A 21,428-nucleotide genomic window follows, 5' to 3' on the forward strand; every position below is an offset into this window, starting at 1 on the left:
TGTGCGTACGCTCGGCAGACAGCGTTGGCGCGGCAGCTGTGTGAATATGCAAAGAAATTTGTATTTTCGAGCGGCTGTTGTGCCACGTGACACTGTGAGCCAATCACAGAGCGGCCAACCGGTGTGACGTCATGGCAACGCCCGTCACCGTTTGGCCTATAGGCACTAAACGCGCGCGCCCGTACTTTCTATATTACATGCCTCACCAACGATTATTGCAAGCGTCGCACATTTCACCATTTTGTCCAGTATTTTTGGACAAGCCACCTGGCAACCCTACTGGAGGCTCCAGTCCAACTGCCACTAACGGTCAGAGTCTCTTCTTAGAACCTTTCCTTCCAGCGGCGCCAGCCCCAACATGGCCGCTGCCGTGCTACACACAGTCTAATACATATGCGGGGCCAACCGCAAGATGGCCGCCACCGCAACTCCCTTTGAGCCACGGAACCGGCTCCCTACGGAGCTACACTTATATATGAAAAAATATGAAATAACTACAACAGATCATAGGAAGGAAAAATAAGTATATTTACAAAAAAAATCCACAAAACAATGACAACGACATGCAGAAAAATAAAATAACTGAGAAAAGTAGAAACAGAGCAACATATACAAGAAAGAGATGGAGCAAATAATGAGTCAAAAGATGACAGCCCCAGTGAGAGAATGAGCAAGGGTCAACCCTTTTCCACTGAGTGAGCGAGGGCCAGCCACCACTGAGTGAGCGAGGGCCAGCCACCACTGAGTGAGCGAGGGCCAGCCACCACTGAGTGAGCGAGGGCCAGCCACCACTGAGTGACCCTCTTCCACTGAGTGAGCGAGGGCCAGCCACCACTGAGTGAGCGAGGGCTAGCCACCACTGAGTGAGCCAGGGCCAGTTTACCCCTCTACTATGCAAATTTTCTGGGAGAATGACTGCTTTAACCCTCTAGAAATCAAAAGGAAGGTCCTCTAGTACTCACCTTTATAATGCCAGCTGCGGGACTCCAGAAGGAAGAAGCAGACTCATCCTTCAAGTTTTTTAAATGTCTTATTCCTAACTATGGCAGGGATTCACGAAGCTCCGATAACGGGTAACGGAGCATCAAGTCGAGGGGAGTTACTGAATTAGTATCTTCCTAGTTTAGAGGGGCAAACCCTCAAAAACTACTGGGAATTTATAGCAGCGGCACGTTCATAGGTTAAATAAAGGTGATAAAGTATTTGGATATTTTTTGTAAGCTTTTATTCTCAATATTGTTTCCAAAATGGAGAATTCACTTAATCTCTCTCATGATGAAAAATTTGACTGTACATACAAGTCACACTTTATTTTGGTTGTGCAAACAAATGATGCTGCCATTAATAGCTAAAGAAGGAGGTTCAATAAGTACCAGATAAAATTAGAATTACAGAGGACTCAAAGAAAAACATATACATTTAATAGAAAATGAATAACTTTCATAGTAAACACAGAAGTGTTGAGAAGTCTTGAGAACCTCTGCACTCGTGAGTACAGCACCAGTAATTTTATATTTGCAACCTCAAAGCACTACTACTTAATTTAATATGTAGCCAGGTCCCCTCTGGCTCCCTGGTTCCCCGTTCCTTCCCCTCTTACCTCCGCCAGTGCGGGGGCTGCAGCGGAAGCGAGTGTGTCACGGGGGCTCCCGGCGACAGGGCGCCGCCATCTTTATTGTGTCAGAAGCGACACGGCGGCCAACTGGAGGTTGGCGATAGGGCCATTACAGGGAGTGAGAAGTGGCAAAAGAGGCTATCCATAGTCTGGGACATCCCCAAGTTTGCACATGCGCAGTTAGCGGCGGCGGCCATTACAGATCGTGCACGCGGCCCCAATGTTAAAGAGGGTCATGGAGGACTACAGTCCCCAGAGTACATAGGGGCAGACAGGCCACCTGATGCCAGGGAGCCAATAGGGCTTGCAGCTTCTCCTGCTGGAGAGATACATTGTTGCGCCCAGACCATGCGAGTCAGTTGGTGCTGGGATAAGGTAGGGGGAGGTAGTGTGTAGGGAACAAGTGCTGTTACACTAGGCCAGGTTACCCCCCTAGGCCCAACTCACCTTTCAGTTTGTGCTGCTGTAGGGAAGGCCCCTTAGGTAGGGACCCTGCCCTTTGCAGAGTGTAAGATTAGGGACACAGCTGCCGTACTGCAAGACCCTGATAAGTGTGGTCTAGGATCAGACTACCTCACTGCAGATAGAGACCATCTGTGCAGTGAGATCGCTCAGAAGGAGACTATTCCCCAGGAGGAAGACACCAGCGCTGAGGCTTCGGCGTTGGACGCAGACCGATCTGGCTGTTGTTTTGCTGTACCCGGGTGCAGGAGCACCGGGCAGGTACCATCCAAATCACCAAGTGCACCACCTATACACTTCATTTTAGTGGGCAGCGCTGTTCCACACTTGGGTGGGAGTGTGGGACTATTGGTGACTTTTGGGTACTCCTGAGTACACAGGGTGTGTGGGTTAAAGCCCTGCGAGGTGACCGGGTAGTTGTGCCTATTAGTGTTATAGAGGGACACTGTCTTATTGTTGATGTATGCTGTATTGTGTTTATCTTCCCCTATAGTAAACCTGTTTTATATATAACTTTGGTGTATTGGTTACTGTATGTGGGTCCTGTGTCAGGGTCATTCTGCCCTTAGAATCCTACACAGATGGAGGTGCTGTATATAGACGAGTATCGTTCCAGAGGATACACCCCAGGCTCTCACTGGGGGAGGTTCAGGCCTCCTGTGAACCTGACAGGTAAAAGCACCACAAACCTGGTAATACATATAGATTCCCCTCACATGCACCCTATCTGCGATTTGGGGGGGGGGAGGGGGACTGTGTTACACAGTAACAAAGTGTATAGTTTCACCCATCCATACATATTGTCGATATATTTATAAAATATGTGTAGCCAGGCTCCCCAGACTCGCCCTATTGCTATGGGGCGGGGAGAATAGGGAAGGTTGCAGCAGTGCAGGGAGCGCTCCGGCGTACCGGAGGCTCCGCAGTATCAGATTGCGATCAGGGCGCCGCCATGTTGTATGCTCGCGCAGGTGCGGCGGGCCGTGGAGGTGGCTAGAGAGCAGAGGTCGCGCACGTGCGGCCACAGGTTGCAAAGCCCGCGAAAGAGGGACGGCTCCTATAGGGTGGAGCGTACGGGACTACGAGTCCCAGCAGGCACCGCGAAACCAGGTGACACCAGGGAGCCTATAGGGCGGCCAGGATATCGGAAGGAAGGTTAGAGGTTACGCAGGGGGAGCACGTTTGTCAGAACCGAGCGGGAGGAGGAAGGAGAAGGAGCTCAATGTGTAGGGAGGCCAACCGCCCCACACTAGGCCTTATACCCCGGCCCAGTTAGGCCCTGAGTCCCCGTAGAGTGGAGCGGATGTAGAGACGGCCCCAGTAAGGTTACAGTTCCCCTTTACTGTGCGTCGGAGAGTCATAAGTACAGAGACAGTTGTATTATCTGGCCAGAGGTTTGGGCTCAGACTTCCGCTGCCCTAGCAGCAGCCGACCGGGTGGGATCGCCCCGGAAGGTAGTTCCAGTATTCAACCATCGTCTGATCCTTTGTGAAGCTCCTTGGCAGGCCCGGGCACCGGAGTGCTCGGCAGGTAACATCATCATGTGCACCAACTATACCATATATCTATATCAGGACATAGTGGCTGCACAGTCACAAACACATATTTCTCACTTGAGGGTGGGGGAATACTGAGTGTGGATACTGGACACGGGGTGGGATCACCCGGTGAAGGGGGAAGCGTCCTGCAAGACGCAGTAGTTAGTGTCTCCTCTAGGGAGGGATACCTGTTGGTTATATGCATACTATTGGTTGCGTTAGTAAAGTCATTGGTTATTTTACATGCAGTGTGTGGAGTGATATCTATCTATATATCTATATATACAGTGGTTGACAAATCACAAAAAAATATACTCGCCACCTAGTACCAAACGTGTGCTGCTTGGGCCAATATTTACTCGCCCGGGGGTTAAAGCCACCTAGTACCAAACGTGTGCTGCTTGGGCCAATATTTACTCGCCCGGGGGTTAAATCCACTCGCCCGGGGCGAGCAAATGTATAGGTTTGTCGAACACTGTATATATATATATATATATATATATATATATATATATATATATATATATATATATATATATATATATATATATATATATATATATATATATATATATATATATATATATATATGTGTGTGTGTAGCCCTTTTTGTGAACCGGCCTGACCCACCCAATCTCACATTGGCCCCTGTGGTCTAACCGGTCCCTTTCCTTGCGGCACACCTCTTCTAAGGGACTACTGGTAACTGTATAACACCTGTGGCTCCAGGAGATCTGAGCCTCCGCTAGCTGGGAGCCTGGGGAAACCCTTACCATTTACCGGTGCAGCGCCTCCACTTACCCAGGATCTCCGTTATGAAAGATAGCCCTGGGTAAGAAATACAATAACACACGTATACGATAAAACAATAACTAACACTTTACTGAACACACTTATAACACATTACATAACCTCATGCTCTATCCGCATCACCTTAACCATATCACCTCAGCCCAATGTCTGGTGTTCCCACCCAGTGTCCTGTTTTCCCCCACACCCAATGTCCCGTACTCCTACGGAGGTCGTGGGTGACTGCGCAGTCACTAAATTATCTATTAGGCCTGTTGGTGCACATGTGTAGAAATACCTTCCGAGCACTCCGATGCTCGGGCCCGCAACACTCTTCTAAAAGGGTCAGACGTGCGAAGCCTCCGTCTGATCCTATCCAGGTACTTCTCCAGGACCCCAACGAGGGTCCCACCGCTTCACGGGATCACAACAGTCTCTCGGTAACACACCGTCTCACGGGAACAGCAACCGCCGCTATCCCTATCTATCCGTAACGTGACAAGAACCCTAACCTAGGGCCTGTCCCTGATGAACCGCAACCTGGGGTGGCTTGGGGAAAACTCCTAGGGCCTGCGGAGTAATAACCTGCCCCCTCCCCTAGCTACCCAGTCCTATCTGTAACTACTAACTACTTAGCTACTCCTAAAGCGCCTGCAGCAGACACACAGCCCTCACCGTCAGCCTGCAGACGTTCGCACACACTGCACACGCTGCGCCCAGCACCTGCAGCGTGCACACACAGCAACAGTCCTACACACACAATACACTGGAACCCGCAGCAAATCCACTGCACACAACCTGTGCCTATTTGCCAGTGCGCACAGCACTACCCGCTGTGGCACTGCCAAACCTGCACCGTACACACCTAAGGGTGACCTCCCCTATCTAGGGCCATCCCTCTTCAGTTACCCCCTGCCCTTACCGGGAATTGGGGCCTGCCTGGGGACCTAAGGAGAACCCTTACCTGGTACAGGAGCCACTCGCTCCCTGCACCCTTCCTTCTCCTTCCTCTGCCTCTGCCTGACTGGCGCGTGCAAAGCCCGGGAAATGTATCTATATTCCCGGGCTGAGCTTCCTCCAGCCCTATTGGCCGCTATCAGGCACCTGGTGCCTATCTCCCTATGCCTCCTGGGAGTTGTAGTTCCCAGGAGGCTGCTAAAGCATTGGGGCCGCGTGCGCACTTGCCTTGCGCATGCGCGAACTACCAATGGCCGCCAGAACCCTTTCCTACACTTCCCTACTCTCGCGCGATCTCTCTGGGGCCTTCCCTGCGCTGGCTGACTACTGCGCATGCGCGAACCTACACGCAATGGCGGCGCCCTCTCCTGTACAAGCCGGGCCGGTGGCAACGCGATCGCGGCCCTAGCGACAGCCCGATCGCGTCCCCGGCAACCGGCCTGCGCCGCAACACCTCGCGCTGCTCCCTGCACTGGCCCCCACCCTCACGAAGTGCCGGCGGGTCCGTCGCAGCCTCCGGCGGCACCCGCTACCGCACGGCACTCGCGGAGGGGGGCCAGAAAGTCAGAAATTACCTTGGGGTTATATTCTCCCCCTCGCAGAATCCCAACGCCCTCGCTTGGGTAGCAACCATACAGAGATTTATATAATGAAAAATACATGGCATAATTCACATCACATGTAGCATGCATTTCATCATCAATACTCATATGGATACCCGAGGCCAGCTGAGTCTCAGAGTGGAGTGCCCCTAACTGATTGGGTGAGGGTATCCCACCTTGACTCCTGCGAGTCTTTTGGAGCTCAAGATCAGTTTCTTCCGTCAAAACACCGCCTCCCCCTCGCGAAAAAAATAGTAAGAGGTCCTGGGTATTGACCCTTGCCGGATCCTCCGGTTTCGTCTCACGGGAGACAGGAAGGTTCAGTCTCTTGCCTCGGTCCACCACATGGCGAACATAACGCTCCATTGCGCACCTGGGAGAGGCCACAACTTCCAGAGTGGTCTCAACACAGTCTTTGTCCACTCCAACCATCCCTTTAACGGTGACTTCTTCTGCGGACGGCACAACTTCTTCGGGTAGGCCCGGATCTCGGGAAGGCCAGGCTTGGAGACTCCTTGTGCAGGAGTAAGTGTCGCTCCGGTCCGCTACACCGGATACCTTCATGAGGTCGGATTCATTCCATGATCTGCAGAGATCTTCTGGGGGAGACACCTCCACCAGGACGCGATGACGGGGTGAGCCCATCGCCCGGGTGACCCTACCTTTGGAGTCACCAGGCTCCACGATCACCGGGGAGCTCACACCTGACACCCCTGGGGCAGTCAACTTACCCCTATCGTTGTCGCCAGGAACTGATCCCAAGCCTGGGACCGCTGGTACCTCGGTGGTAGGCCGGACTGGCCGTTGCAGGGCACACGGGACCACATCATGGTCTGCATCAGTTGAGGTGGTTGGCTCGGTGACCTCACTGGAGTGGTCCGCCGGCAGGCGCATCACCACGCTCGGTTGGTCGCTGGAATCACCACACATGGGCGGGGGTACAAACACCTTACCCTGGGCCTCCGGAATCTGTGGTTCTGGCATCAGTGGTTCCTGCTCGGGAACCGGGTCTGGAACCGACATCTGGAGCTCCGCCTTCAGCGGCTCCGGCTCAGCGTCTAGAAAATCCATTTGGGCACACGGCCCCTCCACCACCTCCATCGCCGAAGTGGAAGAATTAGTAGCGGCTTCACCCACCTTGGTAGCACCATCAGGCGCATCTTTCTCCGCAGGTTCCGCCATCAGAGGTTCCTGCTTTTCCTTCTCAGGGGAAGAACAATCCATTTCTGCTACAGTGTCCTCCCCCACTGGCAGCTCGGTAGGCTGCGGCAGTTTGGGTTGCAGGAACTGCGCCGCACAGTCAGGACACTCGGGCCCTCTGGTCAGTTCACCAACGGGACACTCACATTCATTCAGACGGCCGTGCAGGCATTCTTCCCCGTCTACCACTGTCATCGTGAGGGCGATGGCTAACTCAGGGGACCCGTCCGTCCAGCCACCCGTCACCGTCCAGTCTTTTAACGCACACGGGCACACCACCATTGGCAAGACTAAATGGGGGGCCCGTACGATTCTATACAGCCAAGGGTGCTTTTCTCGGCATCCCTTGCTTTCCTTAGGGGGAACAGAAATGGCTGATTTCTGCTCACGACACTCCCTCCCCCTGGTGGACTCTAGAGGAGGAGCAGCACAGTCTTTTGGGGAATGTTGCGAGCTCGGTACTGAGTCACTCACAGTGTGGGGGCGGGGCTCTGGTTTTCCCGCCAGTCCTGGATAACTGGTTGCAACATTCTTCTGCGCAGGCTGGCAGTCAGCCGCGCACGTGCCATGGTGATTTGGCGGGAGCCGCCATTTTAGGTGGGGCTCACTGTCAATGTCAATAGGACTCTCGGTGCAGGCAGATACTGCCAAGTCAGGGTAGATAAAGGGGCACCCATCGGTCGGACCCCCGGGCAAATTTAAGAATTTAGGGCCATCTTCCTCGCTTAGGGTCTGGCCTGCATATATCAGGACAGTACTCCATTGCACGGTGTCATCATACCTTCGCCCTCTGACCCACGTACCCGCCAGTCCAGGGAGCTTCCGAACCTGCGCCTGGACATCTAACAAGGGCACGCCAGCCGGGACTGCCCCCATGGCAACCACGCGGTTAGGAGTCACGTTCACTTTCAAGGCCCACGCGTAGACCTCCCGCTTTGAGAGCACCCACATGGTGGAACAAAAATAGGACACAATTTAGCAAAAACATACAGGGCACCCCAGGTCTGATATCTCAGCAGCGCCTCCAAATGTAGCCCTTTTTGTGAACCGGCCTGACCCACCCAATCTCACATTGGCCCCTGTGGTCTAACCGGTCCCTTTCCTTGCGGCACACCTCTTCTAAGGGACTACTGGTAACTGTATAACACCTGTGGCTCCAGGAGATCTGAGCCTCCGCTAACTGGGAGCCTGGGGAAACCCTTACCATTTACCGGTGCAGCGCCTCCACTTACCCAGGATCCCCGTTATGAAAGATAGCCCTGGGTAAGAAATACAATAACACACGTATACGATAAAACAATAACTAACACTTTACTGAACACACTTATAACACATTACATAACCTCATGCTCTATCCGCATCACCTTAACCATATCACCTCAGCCCAATGTCTGGTGTTCCCACCCAGTGTCCTGTGATCCCCCACACCCAATGTCCCGTACTCCTACGGAGGTCGTGGGTGACTGCGCAGTCACTAAATTATCTATTAGGCCTGTTGGTGCACGTGTAGAAATACCTTCCGAGCACTCCGATGCTCGGGCCTGCAACACTCTTCTAAAAGGGTCAGACGTGCGAAGCCTCCGTCTGATCCTATCCAGGTACTTCTCCAGGACCCCACCGAGGGTCCCACCGCTTCACGGGAACACAACAGTCTCTCGGTAACACACCGTCTCACGGGAACAGCAACCGCCGCTATCCCTATCTATCCCTAACGTGACAAGAACCCTAACCTAGGGCCTGTCCCTGATGAACCGCAACCTGGGGTGGCTTGGGGAAAACTCCTAGGGCCTGCGGAGTAATAACCTGCCCCCTCCCCTAGCTACCCAGTCCTATCTGTAACTACTAACTACTTAGCTACTCCTAAAGCGCCTGCAGCAGACACACAGCCCTCACCGTCAGCCTGCAGACGTTCGCACACACTGCACACGCTGCGCCCAGCACCTGCAGTGTGCACACACAACAACAGTCCTACACACACAATACACTGGAACCCGCAGCAAATCCACTGCACACAACCTGTGCCTATTTGCCAGTGCGCACAGCACTACCCGCTGTGGCACTGCCAAACCTGCACCGTACACACCTAAGGGTGACCTCCCCTATCTAGGGCCGTCCCTCTTCAGTTACCCCCTGCCCTTACCGGGAATTGGGGCCTGCCTGGGGACCTAAGGAGAACCCTTACCTGGTACAGGAGCCACTCGCTCCCTGCACCCTTCCTTCTCCTTCCTCTGCCTCTGCCTGACTGGCGCGTGCAAAGCCCGGGAAATGTATCTATATTCCCGGGCTGAGCTTCCTCCAGCCCTATTGGCCGCTATCAGGCACCTGGTGCCTATCTCCCTATGCCTCCTGGGAGTTGTAGTTCCCAGGAGGCTGCTAAAGCATTGGGGCCGCGTGCGCACTTGCCTTGCGCATGCGCGAACTACCAATGGCCGCCACAACCCTTTCCTACACTTCCCTACTCTCGCGCGATCTCTCTGGGGCCTTCCCTGCGCTGGCTGACTACTGCGCATGCGCGAACCTACACGCAATGGCGGCGCCCTCTCCTGTACAAGCCGGGCCGGTGGCAACGCGATCGCGGCCCTAGCGACGGCCCGATCGCGTTCCCGGCAACCGGCCTGCGCCGCAACACCTCGCGCTGCTCCCTGCACTGGCCCCCACCCTCGCGAAGTGCCGGCGGGTCCGTCGCAGCCTCCGGCGGCACCCGCTACCGCACGGCACTCGCGGAGGGGGGCCAGAAAGTCAGAAATTACCTCGGGGTTACATATGTATATGTCCTGCGAGGAACCACTCCCCCTCTGGTGGGAGCCATCGCAGGTGGAGGCGCTGCACCAATTAAGAGGTTCTCAATTTTCCTGTGAGCGCCCCAGGCTCTCCGTGGCGGAGGCTCAGGCCCTGCGAGCCAACAGGTTACACAGCATTGGTAGCGTAATGTATTTACCAGGAAACAGGGCTACATACTGTATGGTAGAATTCTGCATAACAACCCAATACAAAAAACAACAACTTGCCACAGTTAAATAATGAATCAGGTTGGGCTACGCCCAAAAAGCCAACAAACCGTACAGAACAAAAATCTTCATGTCACGAGCATCATTTGTTTATAAAAATAACAGCTACCCAACTACCATGTGTTCAGAAAATAGACAGGATGTATTCATACAGACAAACAAATTGTGACTGCAGATTACAAGGCTTCAGCTTCACCACAACTGTGGCTTTTGACATTTATTATTATTATTATTATTATTAAAAAGTGAGTAGGACTACAATTCCCAGAGTGCAATGCACAACAGCTTGGGGAGCCCCTTCACTGATAGCTTGTGACATAGAAGGAGCGGCACATACCCTGTGCTGTGCTGTGACTCAGCAGTTACCCGTCCCCTTGCAATATAAACTGCTGGTCATTAATGCAGCATGCAGAACAGGGCCAGCGAGTTAGTGACATGCAAAGCCAGCTCTCTGCAGACACACTCTCCTGATCAATAATAGTTATGTACTAAAAATGTAACGCCCCTATTCCCCCGCCCCCCAGCTAAGGAATAGGGTGCCACACCAAAAATAAACAGTCCCAAGAACCTTACTGTCTCTTTAAGCAGAAATGTGGGTGTGTAGGTGCTCAGCAGTTTACCTTGTTCTCTCAGGGTGCTGAAGGTCCGTGCAGGCTGATGAGTAAAAAGATAAAAGGTGCCAGGAACTTTTAAAACGTTATTAACAGATGACTTTCAGAGCAGCAACAGGACCGGTTTTCAGGTTACAAAAGATAGCTTATTGTTGTTAGATGCAGACACATATTCAGGTTTCCTCAACCATGAGGCTTGTAGGCAGAGTAGCTCTTTCTCAGCAGCTCTCCCAGGTCTCTTCAATGAGCTCCGGTGTGAAGAATCCACTTCCTACTGTGGCAGGATCCTTATTTAGTGTAGTGTCTCTTTTAGAGAAGTCACCTGGCAACCCTAACGTTAAAAAGCAAGAAATCTGTTGCTTACCCTATTACAGAACTATAAACATATATACAGGTGAGATCCCCTCCTCTGGTTCCCCCTGGGATCGGAGGATAAACCCGGCTGACCCTGCCTTAATGTAACCTTTGAATGGATATATAACCCCACCCCTCTTACTGAGCAAATTAAGGATTGGCCTGTTTACATAGAACAAACCCCTACAGGATGATTCTTCTGGCAACTTTCACAAACAAGGCGGTGCTAGACATCTAACCTTTAAAGCTGCCGTTCAAGCAATGTTCTACATGTGTGTTTTTTATTATTTTAATAAATCAGTTTTGTATTATGAAAAACTGCTTAAGCATTTAAAAATATATATGATTAAAGACAATTTAAATGTATTAACTTGTATTATAATATAACGAGCATTTTTTGTTCCTATAGCAACCATTTACAAAGTCACATCCCCTTCCTCTTTCTGAAACAGGATCTGACACACCCCTTTTGAGCCCTGCCCTCTCTCTAGCAGTGCACCAATTGTATCTAGTGACTGTCTAGTCACATGATATTCCCCACAGAACTTTGCATCTTTGGTCCTCGCTGCTTTACTGACAGCCAATTAGTGAACCCTGAGCCGAATCTTCACCTATCGATCACAGGAGAACGGATCAATCGGCAACTTAGCTGATCACTTGTCAGTGTGTAGATTGTATTGATGCACATATTGCATGAAAAAAAAAAAATATATATATATATATACATACATATACATACACACAGATGGAGCAGCCGTTATCCGATCATTTCTCGGAGCAGTTTTCCTAAAGTCTGTTGTATTCCACGCAGCATTCGCGCTTTAATCTTCCATGAACGCTGCCAATCACACCTCTGTTTACCGTTGTTGATTTTCTTGATTACCTGGATTCTGATTTGTTTGGTTGAAGTTCTGCACGTATCCGCCAGATGGTAAAACTGAGTCCCTTTGCATAGACTATCCAGTGGATCAGGGGTGGGCAACCTATTTTTCAATGTAGCCACAGGTGTGGCGAATTAGAAGTGAAAAACGGCTAACTTATTTCCCCAGACCCTATCTGCCGGACTGGAGGGATATTCCCATTACTAGCCAAAGTCTCAGGAAGTACCTTAACCAGGTGGCTCTCCACTACAGTCTCTGGGAGGTTCCTGGATCCTTTGTGTCCAGGAAATATAGGTCTGTGGATGTCTGGATGTCTTGATCTCAGCACAGCCTATGTGCTCAAGACAGTGTTTGTGTGTGTGCAGGCTTCTCTGCTCTCCTTCTGTCAGCCCAAATGTGAGCTAAGGAAATCTCTGGTCTGTGTCTCACATGAGGGTTTTTTACAGAGCTCTCATTAGTCCAGGTGGAGACTAGTTAATTGAGTGGCTTCAATCAATTCTCTCTCTGTTGGATTCTCAGAGCTCCGAGGCTGCTTTATTTAAACAGGGATAAGTCCCTGTTACAAACACATACAGAAACCCATAGCAGGGTTAGACAAGGATGTTACGCTTTTACAAAGAGAAGCATACTGGATCTTTCCCCTTGATACTGTTGTTTGGAGTATGCCGTTGCTTGACCTGGGAGGACGCGACTGCACTGGACTGACGGATGGCGCTGGATGATGATAACACCAACACTGATGAGTATCGATGAGGGACATCTGTTTTTTGGACTATTTTAACTGGGACGTTTTTGCTTATACTTATTAAGCCATTTACTCTTGAGAAAGGCTGACTGAGGCCGAAACGTCAATCTACTGGCTCAATAAATATAATTTATTCAAAACCAAAGTGCCCTTCTTCTCTTTCGCTTCCTCCATATTGACTGGGATTAGTGCACGTGTTTTTCCTGGAACAGGAGCACCAGTAGTTGTATCCCCCCTTTTTTTCATTATTATTCAGTGTGGTGTGTAGCATCCCCTCATTCTATTATAGTGTTCTCATGCATGACATTTCATTGACATGCCCCCCCCCCCCCACATTATGAGCGTGCCAACCCCCTTGCACGCTTTCCAAAAACCTAAAGTTCACACATCACTGGAGAAGAAAGCTCGCACTCGCATTCACTATGGACAAAGCCTAAGAATCCAACACGGTGATAGGCGTTACCTGCAATGGTTTAATTGGTCCACAATTATAAACTAAAGAATGGGTACACTGCCCCTTTAAGGTAAAGCAAATGCCTACTCTTTGGAGACTGACTAAACAGCAGGTCCCGCTCTCATTGGCTCGCCTTCTACGCAAGTTACCAGCCCAAAACATACAATTCTATTTGCAAACAGAATCTCACAGAGCAATACCACAGTCCTCATGCATAGTAATATATATTATTATTACGTCCTTATCTGGTATTGGGGACTCGGTCCCCCGCAAGTCCAGGCAAATCCCTCTGGACACTGCAAAAGTTTTACTTCCTCCGCAGGGTTGGAGCGTTAGTTCCTTGGTGACAGACTGTGTCCCGCAGCTTGGTGGCCCTTGTGCCCCACCTCTGTCTGGGTGTGAGACCAAGCTGGTCCCAGCAGACTGTTCTCCCTGCTGGCCTGGGGGACCAGATCAAAACTCTCCCTTCTCCTGGATGGGGAAAATAACATCTCCCTGTGCAGGCAACCTCCTGCCTTTTAAATCTCCTGATGATTCAAGAGTTCTGATTAATCAGCAGCAGCTATCCTCTCCAGGAGGAGTTTAACTGCTTGTATGCTGGAAAGCACACATACTGATCTACTCTCCAGCATATTGAGATAGTGACTGTCACAATACAGCTCAGCCCCCTTATAACGCTGTGCTTGGGGTCCAAAGAATCACATCGCGTTATAAGCGGGTCGCGTTAGAAATAATGCACAATTGTATTCATTGTACGATAAAGTATTTAAGATACCAATAATCGTGTTGTAAAGTATTTATAAATATGAAAATTGGGAGCCACGCTTGCATCGCGTTATAAGCGGATTCGCGTTGTAACGGATTGCGTTATAACGGGGTTGAGCTGTATATATTGTGACAGCTTGATAAAAGACCGTGAGGTATTAACCGTCGCTCATGTTTTGCCATATTTTCAGTCCTTTTTATATAAACTGATGTGATACATTCTACATTTATATTCCATGTCAGTGAGTGTTATAGATTTTTCTATGTATTGTTCTATTTAATTTGGAGCCGGATGGTGGTCCTGACTTCACTACATACACCCTGTCGCAAGATAATTATCTTTTCGATTTCACTGTGTATTTATATTATTGAGTGCCCTGGACAGTCACAGAGAGTGTCTGTCTCTCTCTCTCTTTCTTTCTTTGGCTAAGTCCATGCTCCCTGCTTGCTCGCTGAGGCTCGCTGAGGCGCGCTGAGGATCAGGGAAAGCGGGTGCTTTCCCTGGCCTTGCGGTTGCTTACCGCACGCGCCGTCAGCGGGCCGTCAGGGGGCGGGCCGGGGGCGGGTGCGTCACTGGCCGGGGGTGGGCCAGTGACGTCACAGAGCTGGTTCGCCCTCATTGGGCGAACCGCTCACGTGACCGGCCTGTCGCGCCGGCAAGCGGGGGAATTTTAAATTCCCCTAAGACCTGCGCTTCCGCAAGCGCGCGGAAGCGCAGGTGAGCCCCTACTAAAGCCGCTCTAATTGCGGCTGTAGAGGCTCAGTGCTGAGCGGGAGCGCGCGTCCGCACGCTTCCGCCAGCAAGTAGTAAGCATGGCCGAGGCCTTTCTCTTTCTATATATCACAGTTGTGTGAAAAAGAAAGTACACCCTCTTTGAATTCTATGGTTTTACATATCAGGACATAATAACAATCATCTGTTCCTTAGTAGGTCTTAAAATTAGGTAAATACAACATCCAATGAACAACAACACATGACATATTACACCGTGTCATGATTTATTTAACAAAAATAAAGCCAAAATGGAGAAGCTAGTAATAGAATTACATTGTACATATGTATGTGTAAAAGACAGCCTGTGTGCATTCATATAGCGCAGTATGTATACACTTGGCCTTTAGCACTCATGGGAAGAGAGTTCTCTTGAGTCAGGGTAGTGACTCAAAGCTGCGTTCTCGGTTTAGGCCAATGCTAAGTGTCCCGAACAGTTGCATAAATTTGTTAATGCAACCGTCTCTCTTTCGGTGTTCTAAGATTACCTTTGAGTATGGCAACCCTCATATCGTTCATCTTATGGCCAGTCAGAGAAATGTTCGCTGACAGGACTGTCTCTTGTTCCGCGTGTGATGCAGATTCATTCTCTTGTTTAGCTCCTGTCTCATCTCACCTATGTAGTAGCAGCCCCCTGAGCATTTCATGCACATGATGGAGGTACACAACATTGCTGGAGGAACAGATGAGTCTTCCTCGGAGATGGAGAACATTGTATATACTGCAAGGAGGAGACTGGCCCCTTGTGACGGTAACTTTATGACAGGCTATAATAACACACCAAAAATACCTGGGTTGAACTGAACACGGCTGAGATATGATAAAATATAATTTATTCCTTGAAAAAGGTGAACACACAAGTTATACAAATAACAAACAAAATATAGACACTTACTTAAGATGGAATGATGAAATAGTCAAATCTTGACTGGCAGCTCATACAGCAATCTTGAATATCACAGAAGACACGAAAAGACAATAGCCATAGGCTGAGCCTGGTTCTTATACAATTATTTCCCATTGAACACAACCTAAACCCAGCCCCTCTCATAAATCAGTGGTGAGGTTGACAGTTTTCTCCAGAGTAAAACTCCTCCCACCCAAGGACGTTTAAAAACTGCTTTTCCTATCTAAATAACTTCATAACTTCAGTTCAGTGATACTTACTGGCACGCGAGACATATTAATACATTCCGGCACGCATGACGCTCCCAATGAGACTAAATATTACCGTGTAATACTAAAATTAAGAGAGATATTAATATCTGTCTCTTAGGACCTGCTAGACATCATGTGTCTGTAATCGTTATTTGCGGCTCGGTCCCCCGGTTACACATATGTAATTTTTAGCATGTTCAGCCGAGGACATCTCATGGTATTCTTATATTTAATAAGGTCACTCCTTCTGATATCTCCTTGTGTAACCGCACCCCTGGCCCCCATAACCCCTTGTCAAGAAATCCTTTGAAGCTGGGCCTGTGTGTAGCGAACATTTGTCACAGGTGCTAGATTTCACACCCAATGCCCCAGACCTGGGTCTTAGCTGTCTCTACCAGCAATATACCCTTGGCCTGCCAATTAGGTATTAACATACTGTACACTAAACCCCCTCTGTACTTTTCACACCCAACTTCAATCAAGCCTGTTGAAGCCCAGATATTTCTGAAAAGACACCACACATATTTGTATTTTCCTAAACTGCAGCTCATTAACCCCTTAAGCCTCCCGCATCAATCCCAGTGTATGTGTTGGGTCAAACACTGGAACAGAAATAATACATTTTTACAGGGGAATATACATTAGGATGCTGAAGCAAGGTAAAAACACATTACTGGACCACAGTCCAGTTAACCCCTTGCTTCCCAGGTGAGAGTAGGGGGTGGCCAAATGAGGTGTAACCTCTTTAATCCCGGGCCAGACCCCCTCTACCATGACACCTCCCCTGCTCAATGGGTGCCTTGTGCCCCAGCTGCCCACCCCGGCACTGGGACACCACGGGATCCTTGAAGCACTCAATAAGTCCTGAGAGGTTGGCCTGGCAAAATTGTCCTCCGGCATCGTCCAGTACATTGTCCTGGCCACATTGGATAGTGAAGTCCAGATCCTGCTGAGCAGGGCTCCAACGTGGCCGCCGGGCATCCTCTTTTGCCACCCTCTGCCCCCCACCCAGTGCCTGGTGAACCAAGCCCATTGTGAAGGGGCACCTCTGCAGACCAGGCTGCATACTGCCCAGAGACTGGCATGTCTCTGCATCAGCGAGAGACCAGCTATCAAACACAGACCGTCGCTTTCCTGTCAACTAAGTCTGGGAAAGAGCTATGTCACTACCCTACCTGCCCTGGCCCTGTGCCCGCCTGTAGCTGCTCCGCTATACCCTTGCCTCTTCTCCCTGGCTCTAGGGCAGTCCCCACCCCAAGTGGCATCACTTCTGGAATCCAGAAACCACCTGGGGTGCTGACTCCTACCCTCTTCTGTGCCCCCTGGGACAAGGCAATCTCCCAGTATCCTGTACTGGGGTCCCTGGTACCCAGGTGCTTTGCCCCTGCCCTCTCAAAACTGAAGGCCAGGAAGCAAGCACCTGCTACCACCACTGCTGCTAGGGCCAGCATCACTCCCCTCCACTGTGCTGCCCTTCCTCCCTGCCCTTATCCAATACACTTGTGGGAGCCTCCCCTAATCACAACCAGGGAGAGTGGCTTCCGGCTGTGTCAGATGCGGGTGGAGCTAGATGAAGGAGGGGTTACCAACCCAGCCCCTGAACTTCAGTCGCGAGGAGCCAGCAAACAGAGCAGACCACTGTTAAAGGTGTCCCCTGTTGTTACCATGGCCAGCAAGACTGTGGAAGACGCAAATATCTCGGCTCAGCCCTACTCGGCCCCAGGAGGCTTCCTGGTGCTCAGGGCGGCCGGCAACGAAACTGTGACCTGCCTATGCATGCAGTGTCGACTGCCGGGTGGTACCGTGAGTACCGCGTCTCGATGCCCGGAATGCGGCATTCATTATCTATGGCCGGTGCCAACCTTCGTGCCGGGCCAGACTGTAGAGGCCGGGGCGGACGCAGCCCTACTACCGGCTGAAGTTCCGGGTGCACTCTGGAGGGAGCCCGCTGATCCCGGAGCATGGGGATTGCTCCGTACCATCAAGCCAGAGCCCGAAGAGAAAGACATTGGGAGACAAGATGATGGGCGAGAAACCTCCCAGCGGTCTCCGAAGGGGGTGCCCCTTACCGTGTTGGAACCCGACTCCTCGGATGAGGAGAAAGTGATTCAGACGGCGGTGGTGACGCGCCAACCGGTGGACCACCTCGGCGGGGCTGCAAGGGAAACGGCACTCACCTGTGTCGTGACCGAGCGGAGCCGCGTGTCGCCTGTGCAGCGGCAGCCAGAGAGATGGAGTCCCACGGACGTGGTGACTAGTGGATCCGATGGCGGAGCAGTCGGAGAAGGAACCATCCCACGTCGACGGAGCGGTAAGAGACCCTCTTGGCCCCTTCAGGCGACGGCAGCGGAGAGAGGCCCAGACCAGGGCCAAGCGGAGCCACGAGCAGCGAGACAGGAGAACCAGAGGGCCAGACCGATGGCACCGGGCCAGGTAGCACCGTCCCTATGCCCAACCCCCGGCCATAGTTAAAGCCCCTGCCCCTATCACCTTTTCATATGGGTCCCCGTCCAGCCAAGGGTTGTCTGGGGAGTCCCGAACCCCATCAGATGAAAGGACTGGGGAGAGCTTGGACTGTTTTACGTCGGATGATGGGTCGGGGGGGGGGGTATACTCGCCAAGTGTCCGTGTCGAGTGATTGCCCTAGCTCCGTCAGCGTGCAGGTGATTAGTAGGCCCAAGAGATTAGGGTCCCAATCTCGATCAACAGGTACCTCTGGGATATCCTCGGGGGGAGAGATAGAAGGGGAATCAGAGGAGAGAGCGGTTGTAGTACCGGTTCCCGAGGAGGTTAGGGAGACCCGTGGTGGGCACCCACTTTTGAGGGGTACGAGGCCTGGTTGGACCGTACCCGGTTCATCTTGAATCAAGATGGGGTAGTGGACTATTGGTGGGCCCCCGGGGAATTTACCAAGGAAGCTCGTCAGGAGGAAATGAGGCTTCAATTGTATGATATCAGCTCAGGGGTAGTGGACCCACAGGGGCCCAGTAGGTTGAGGGATCCTGTCGAGCCACATGAGCCCTTGTCATGGGTGGTGCCAGGGAGGGCAGGTGGCGCTATACTGATCTGGACAAGCCGGGCAGAACGGGCCATAGTGACCCATTATAAAAGTTCCCATGGACTGGAGTACCCCTACGTCCCTGAACCCCTCATGCAGGAGGTAGAGGACCAGAAGGATGGGTGGTTAAGGGAGACCATCGAAATGTACATTGTAAATAAAGGGGGCGATATTACTGGAAGAAGAGCAGAAGAGAGAATCTCACAGCTAATGAGGGTGTGGAGTATAGGGCGCAGCATATACATGCACAAAGCAATGTATAGGCCTGAGAATGGTTCCCCTCGGGAGTACAGTATAACTGTAACCGACGTAGCTGGCAGGGAAGTGAAGAAACCAGATCCCAGGCACTATTATTAGGTATAGGGGATAATGGGGTCTGTTTCTAGTACAGTGCCATCTGCTGGTCAGCCCGCACTGAAGAAATTGATGTATAATAAAGAAAACTGTATGATGTAAATTTGTGTTTATAATTATGTTTTGCAGTGCTTCCTGGATGAAGGTACACCAAATTTAGGTCCTAGACGGGATGTTGGGATTCACCATAAATGGCCTACAGTTTTCTCTCATGCTGGCAGTAAGCCTGGTAAGTTCCAGTGTTGCCAGCATCAATCATGGAGGTTTGCCCTCACACCCTGGTGAGGTGTCATATGTATCCAAGGGGAGTGGTAACATGCTCTAAGTCGACCGTTAGTGACATCAGAGATGTGCCAGGTTCCTGAGGTATATAAGGCACAGCACTGTTCAAAGTTAGTGCGTTCTACAAGGTTGAGCAGAGCAGAAGGCCAGAGTGTACTAGTGAGGTAACTAGTGACACTGCTCTAATTCAGAGGCCAGCAGCAGCAAGGCTGGCTGGGCCTACACTGTGTCCAGGGACCTGGCACAGGAGGTGATCTCCCTGAGGGGAGAGGTGATTCCACTTTATTAAGCAGCAGACCTTTCAAAGGGAAGTACCAGTCAAGATGAGCGGCTGAGTTGCTGGCTGTGACGGGCAGCTGGCCCATACCACCAATCAATAAAGATGTCTGTCATATTCTCTAGCCTGCTGTACCCATGCTTGGCCACCGGGACTGCTGCCACTCTAAATGTCTTGTTATAGCCTGCAGTACCTAAACTTGTCCACCGGGATTGCTGCTGCTAAACTAGGAAAATTCCAGAACCTGATACCTGACACCTCTGCACCTGTGCTCCACCTCCCAGCCTGCCTATATAAACCTCCCTTTCCTGTTCCTCCTTGCCTGTTTATACTGGTTCCTTAGCTCCTGCAAGGTTCCTGTGTTTACTGCTGTGTTAGCTATTGCTATCATCCTGTTCCAGTTTCCTCGTTGCCGACCTCTGCTTGTTTCCTGACTTTGCTACCTGCCGCCTGCCTCGGACCCCTGCTTGTTTCCTGACTTCGCTACTTGCCGCCTGCCTCTGATCTCTGCTTGTGACCCCTACTTCGCTCCCTGCTGTTCCTGCCACTGGGATCCACTTCAGCCGATGTCCAATCCTTGACAGAATAAACAGGCCTTACCATGGATTCCGCTGGAACAGACCTGACTCAGGCTCAGACACTCCATGACTTACAACATATCATGGTTGGTTACCAGGAACAACAAAGACACGTGTTTAATCGTCTTGGCCGCTTGGAAGAAAAAGCCGCCACTGCGGAAGCTGAGAATCGTGAACTACGTGCAGCCTTAATCACCTTGTCTGGTCAAAACACTGTGCCTGTGCAAACCGCACCCGTATATCCCTTCCAGAAAAATTTTGGGGGAAAAAACAATCTTTCCGGAATTTCCTTAATCAATGCAGACTTGTGTTCAAGCTTCAGCCCATCATTTATCATACTGAAGAAGCCCAGGTTGGACTGATCATAACCCTGCTCAAGGATGAGGCCCTTGCATGGGTCTTCCCTATGTTAGAACAAGATAGCCCACTAATAAGGGACCTGGAGGAGTTCATCGAAGCCATGAGTCTTATTTTTGATGACCCAAATCGTAGTACAACCGCTGAGGCAACTCTGAACAATCTTCGTCAAGGAAGACGCTCGGCAGCTGAATACGCCGCTGAATTCCGCAGATTACTGATTGGAATGAGGCCGCGCAGAAATATCATTTTCGGCAGGGTCTCTCGGAGCAGGTTAAAGACGAACTAGCCCGGGTGGAGCCCCCAGAGATTTCAGGACTTTGTCTGTTTATGCATCCAAATTGATCGCAGGCTTACGGAAAGACGATTGGAGAGACAGGGGTTCATGCCAAGCAACCCCGGGTTTAGAGATGTCAGTACCCCAAGACGTTCCAGGGAGACTGAGGAGGAGCCGATGCAAGTAAATACACTGCGGGGACCCATCTCAACCGGGGAAAGGAATAGACGCCGAACAGAAGATCTCTGTTTATATTGCGGAAATGATGGGCACTATCTCGCTGATTGCCCAAACAAGTCCAGGCGGTCTTCTTTCCAGAGCCCTAGGAGAAATC

General features: G+C 51.0%; 2 protein-coding genes across 5 annotated transcripts in view; both read right to left on the minus strand.

Annotated features, from left to right (window-relative positions):
* Window positions 1–11,257, minus strand: part of LOC142495504 (E3 ubiquitin-protein ligase RNF14-like) — an 87,391-nt gene extending 76,134 nt beyond the window's left edge. For 3 of the 4 annotated variants that reach the window (XM_075601072.1, XM_075601073.1, XM_075601075.1), the window contains exon 1: window positions 207–284. In XM_075601072.1, coding sequence (XP_075457187.1) covers window positions 207–240 — 34 coding nt within the window. In that variant the 5' untranslated portion in view covers window positions 241–284. Of the gene's footprint in view, window positions 1–206; window positions 285–10,791 lie in introns of those variants that run through there. The other variant, XM_075601074.1, reaches the window with a different exon arrangement.
* LOC142495506 (glucosamine-6-phosphate deaminase 1-like) overlaps window positions 1–21,428 on the minus strand; it is a 135,474-nt gene that overhangs the window by 101,892 nt on the left and 12,154 nt on the right. The window lies entirely within an intron of this gene.

This window comes from Ascaphus truei, chromosome 5, assembly GCF_040206685.1.
Source record: "Ascaphus truei isolate aAscTru1 chromosome 5, aAscTru1.hap1, whole genome shotgun sequence".
Classification (NCBI taxonomy): Eukaryota; Metazoa; Chordata; class Amphibia; order Anura; family Ascaphidae; genus Ascaphus; species Ascaphus truei.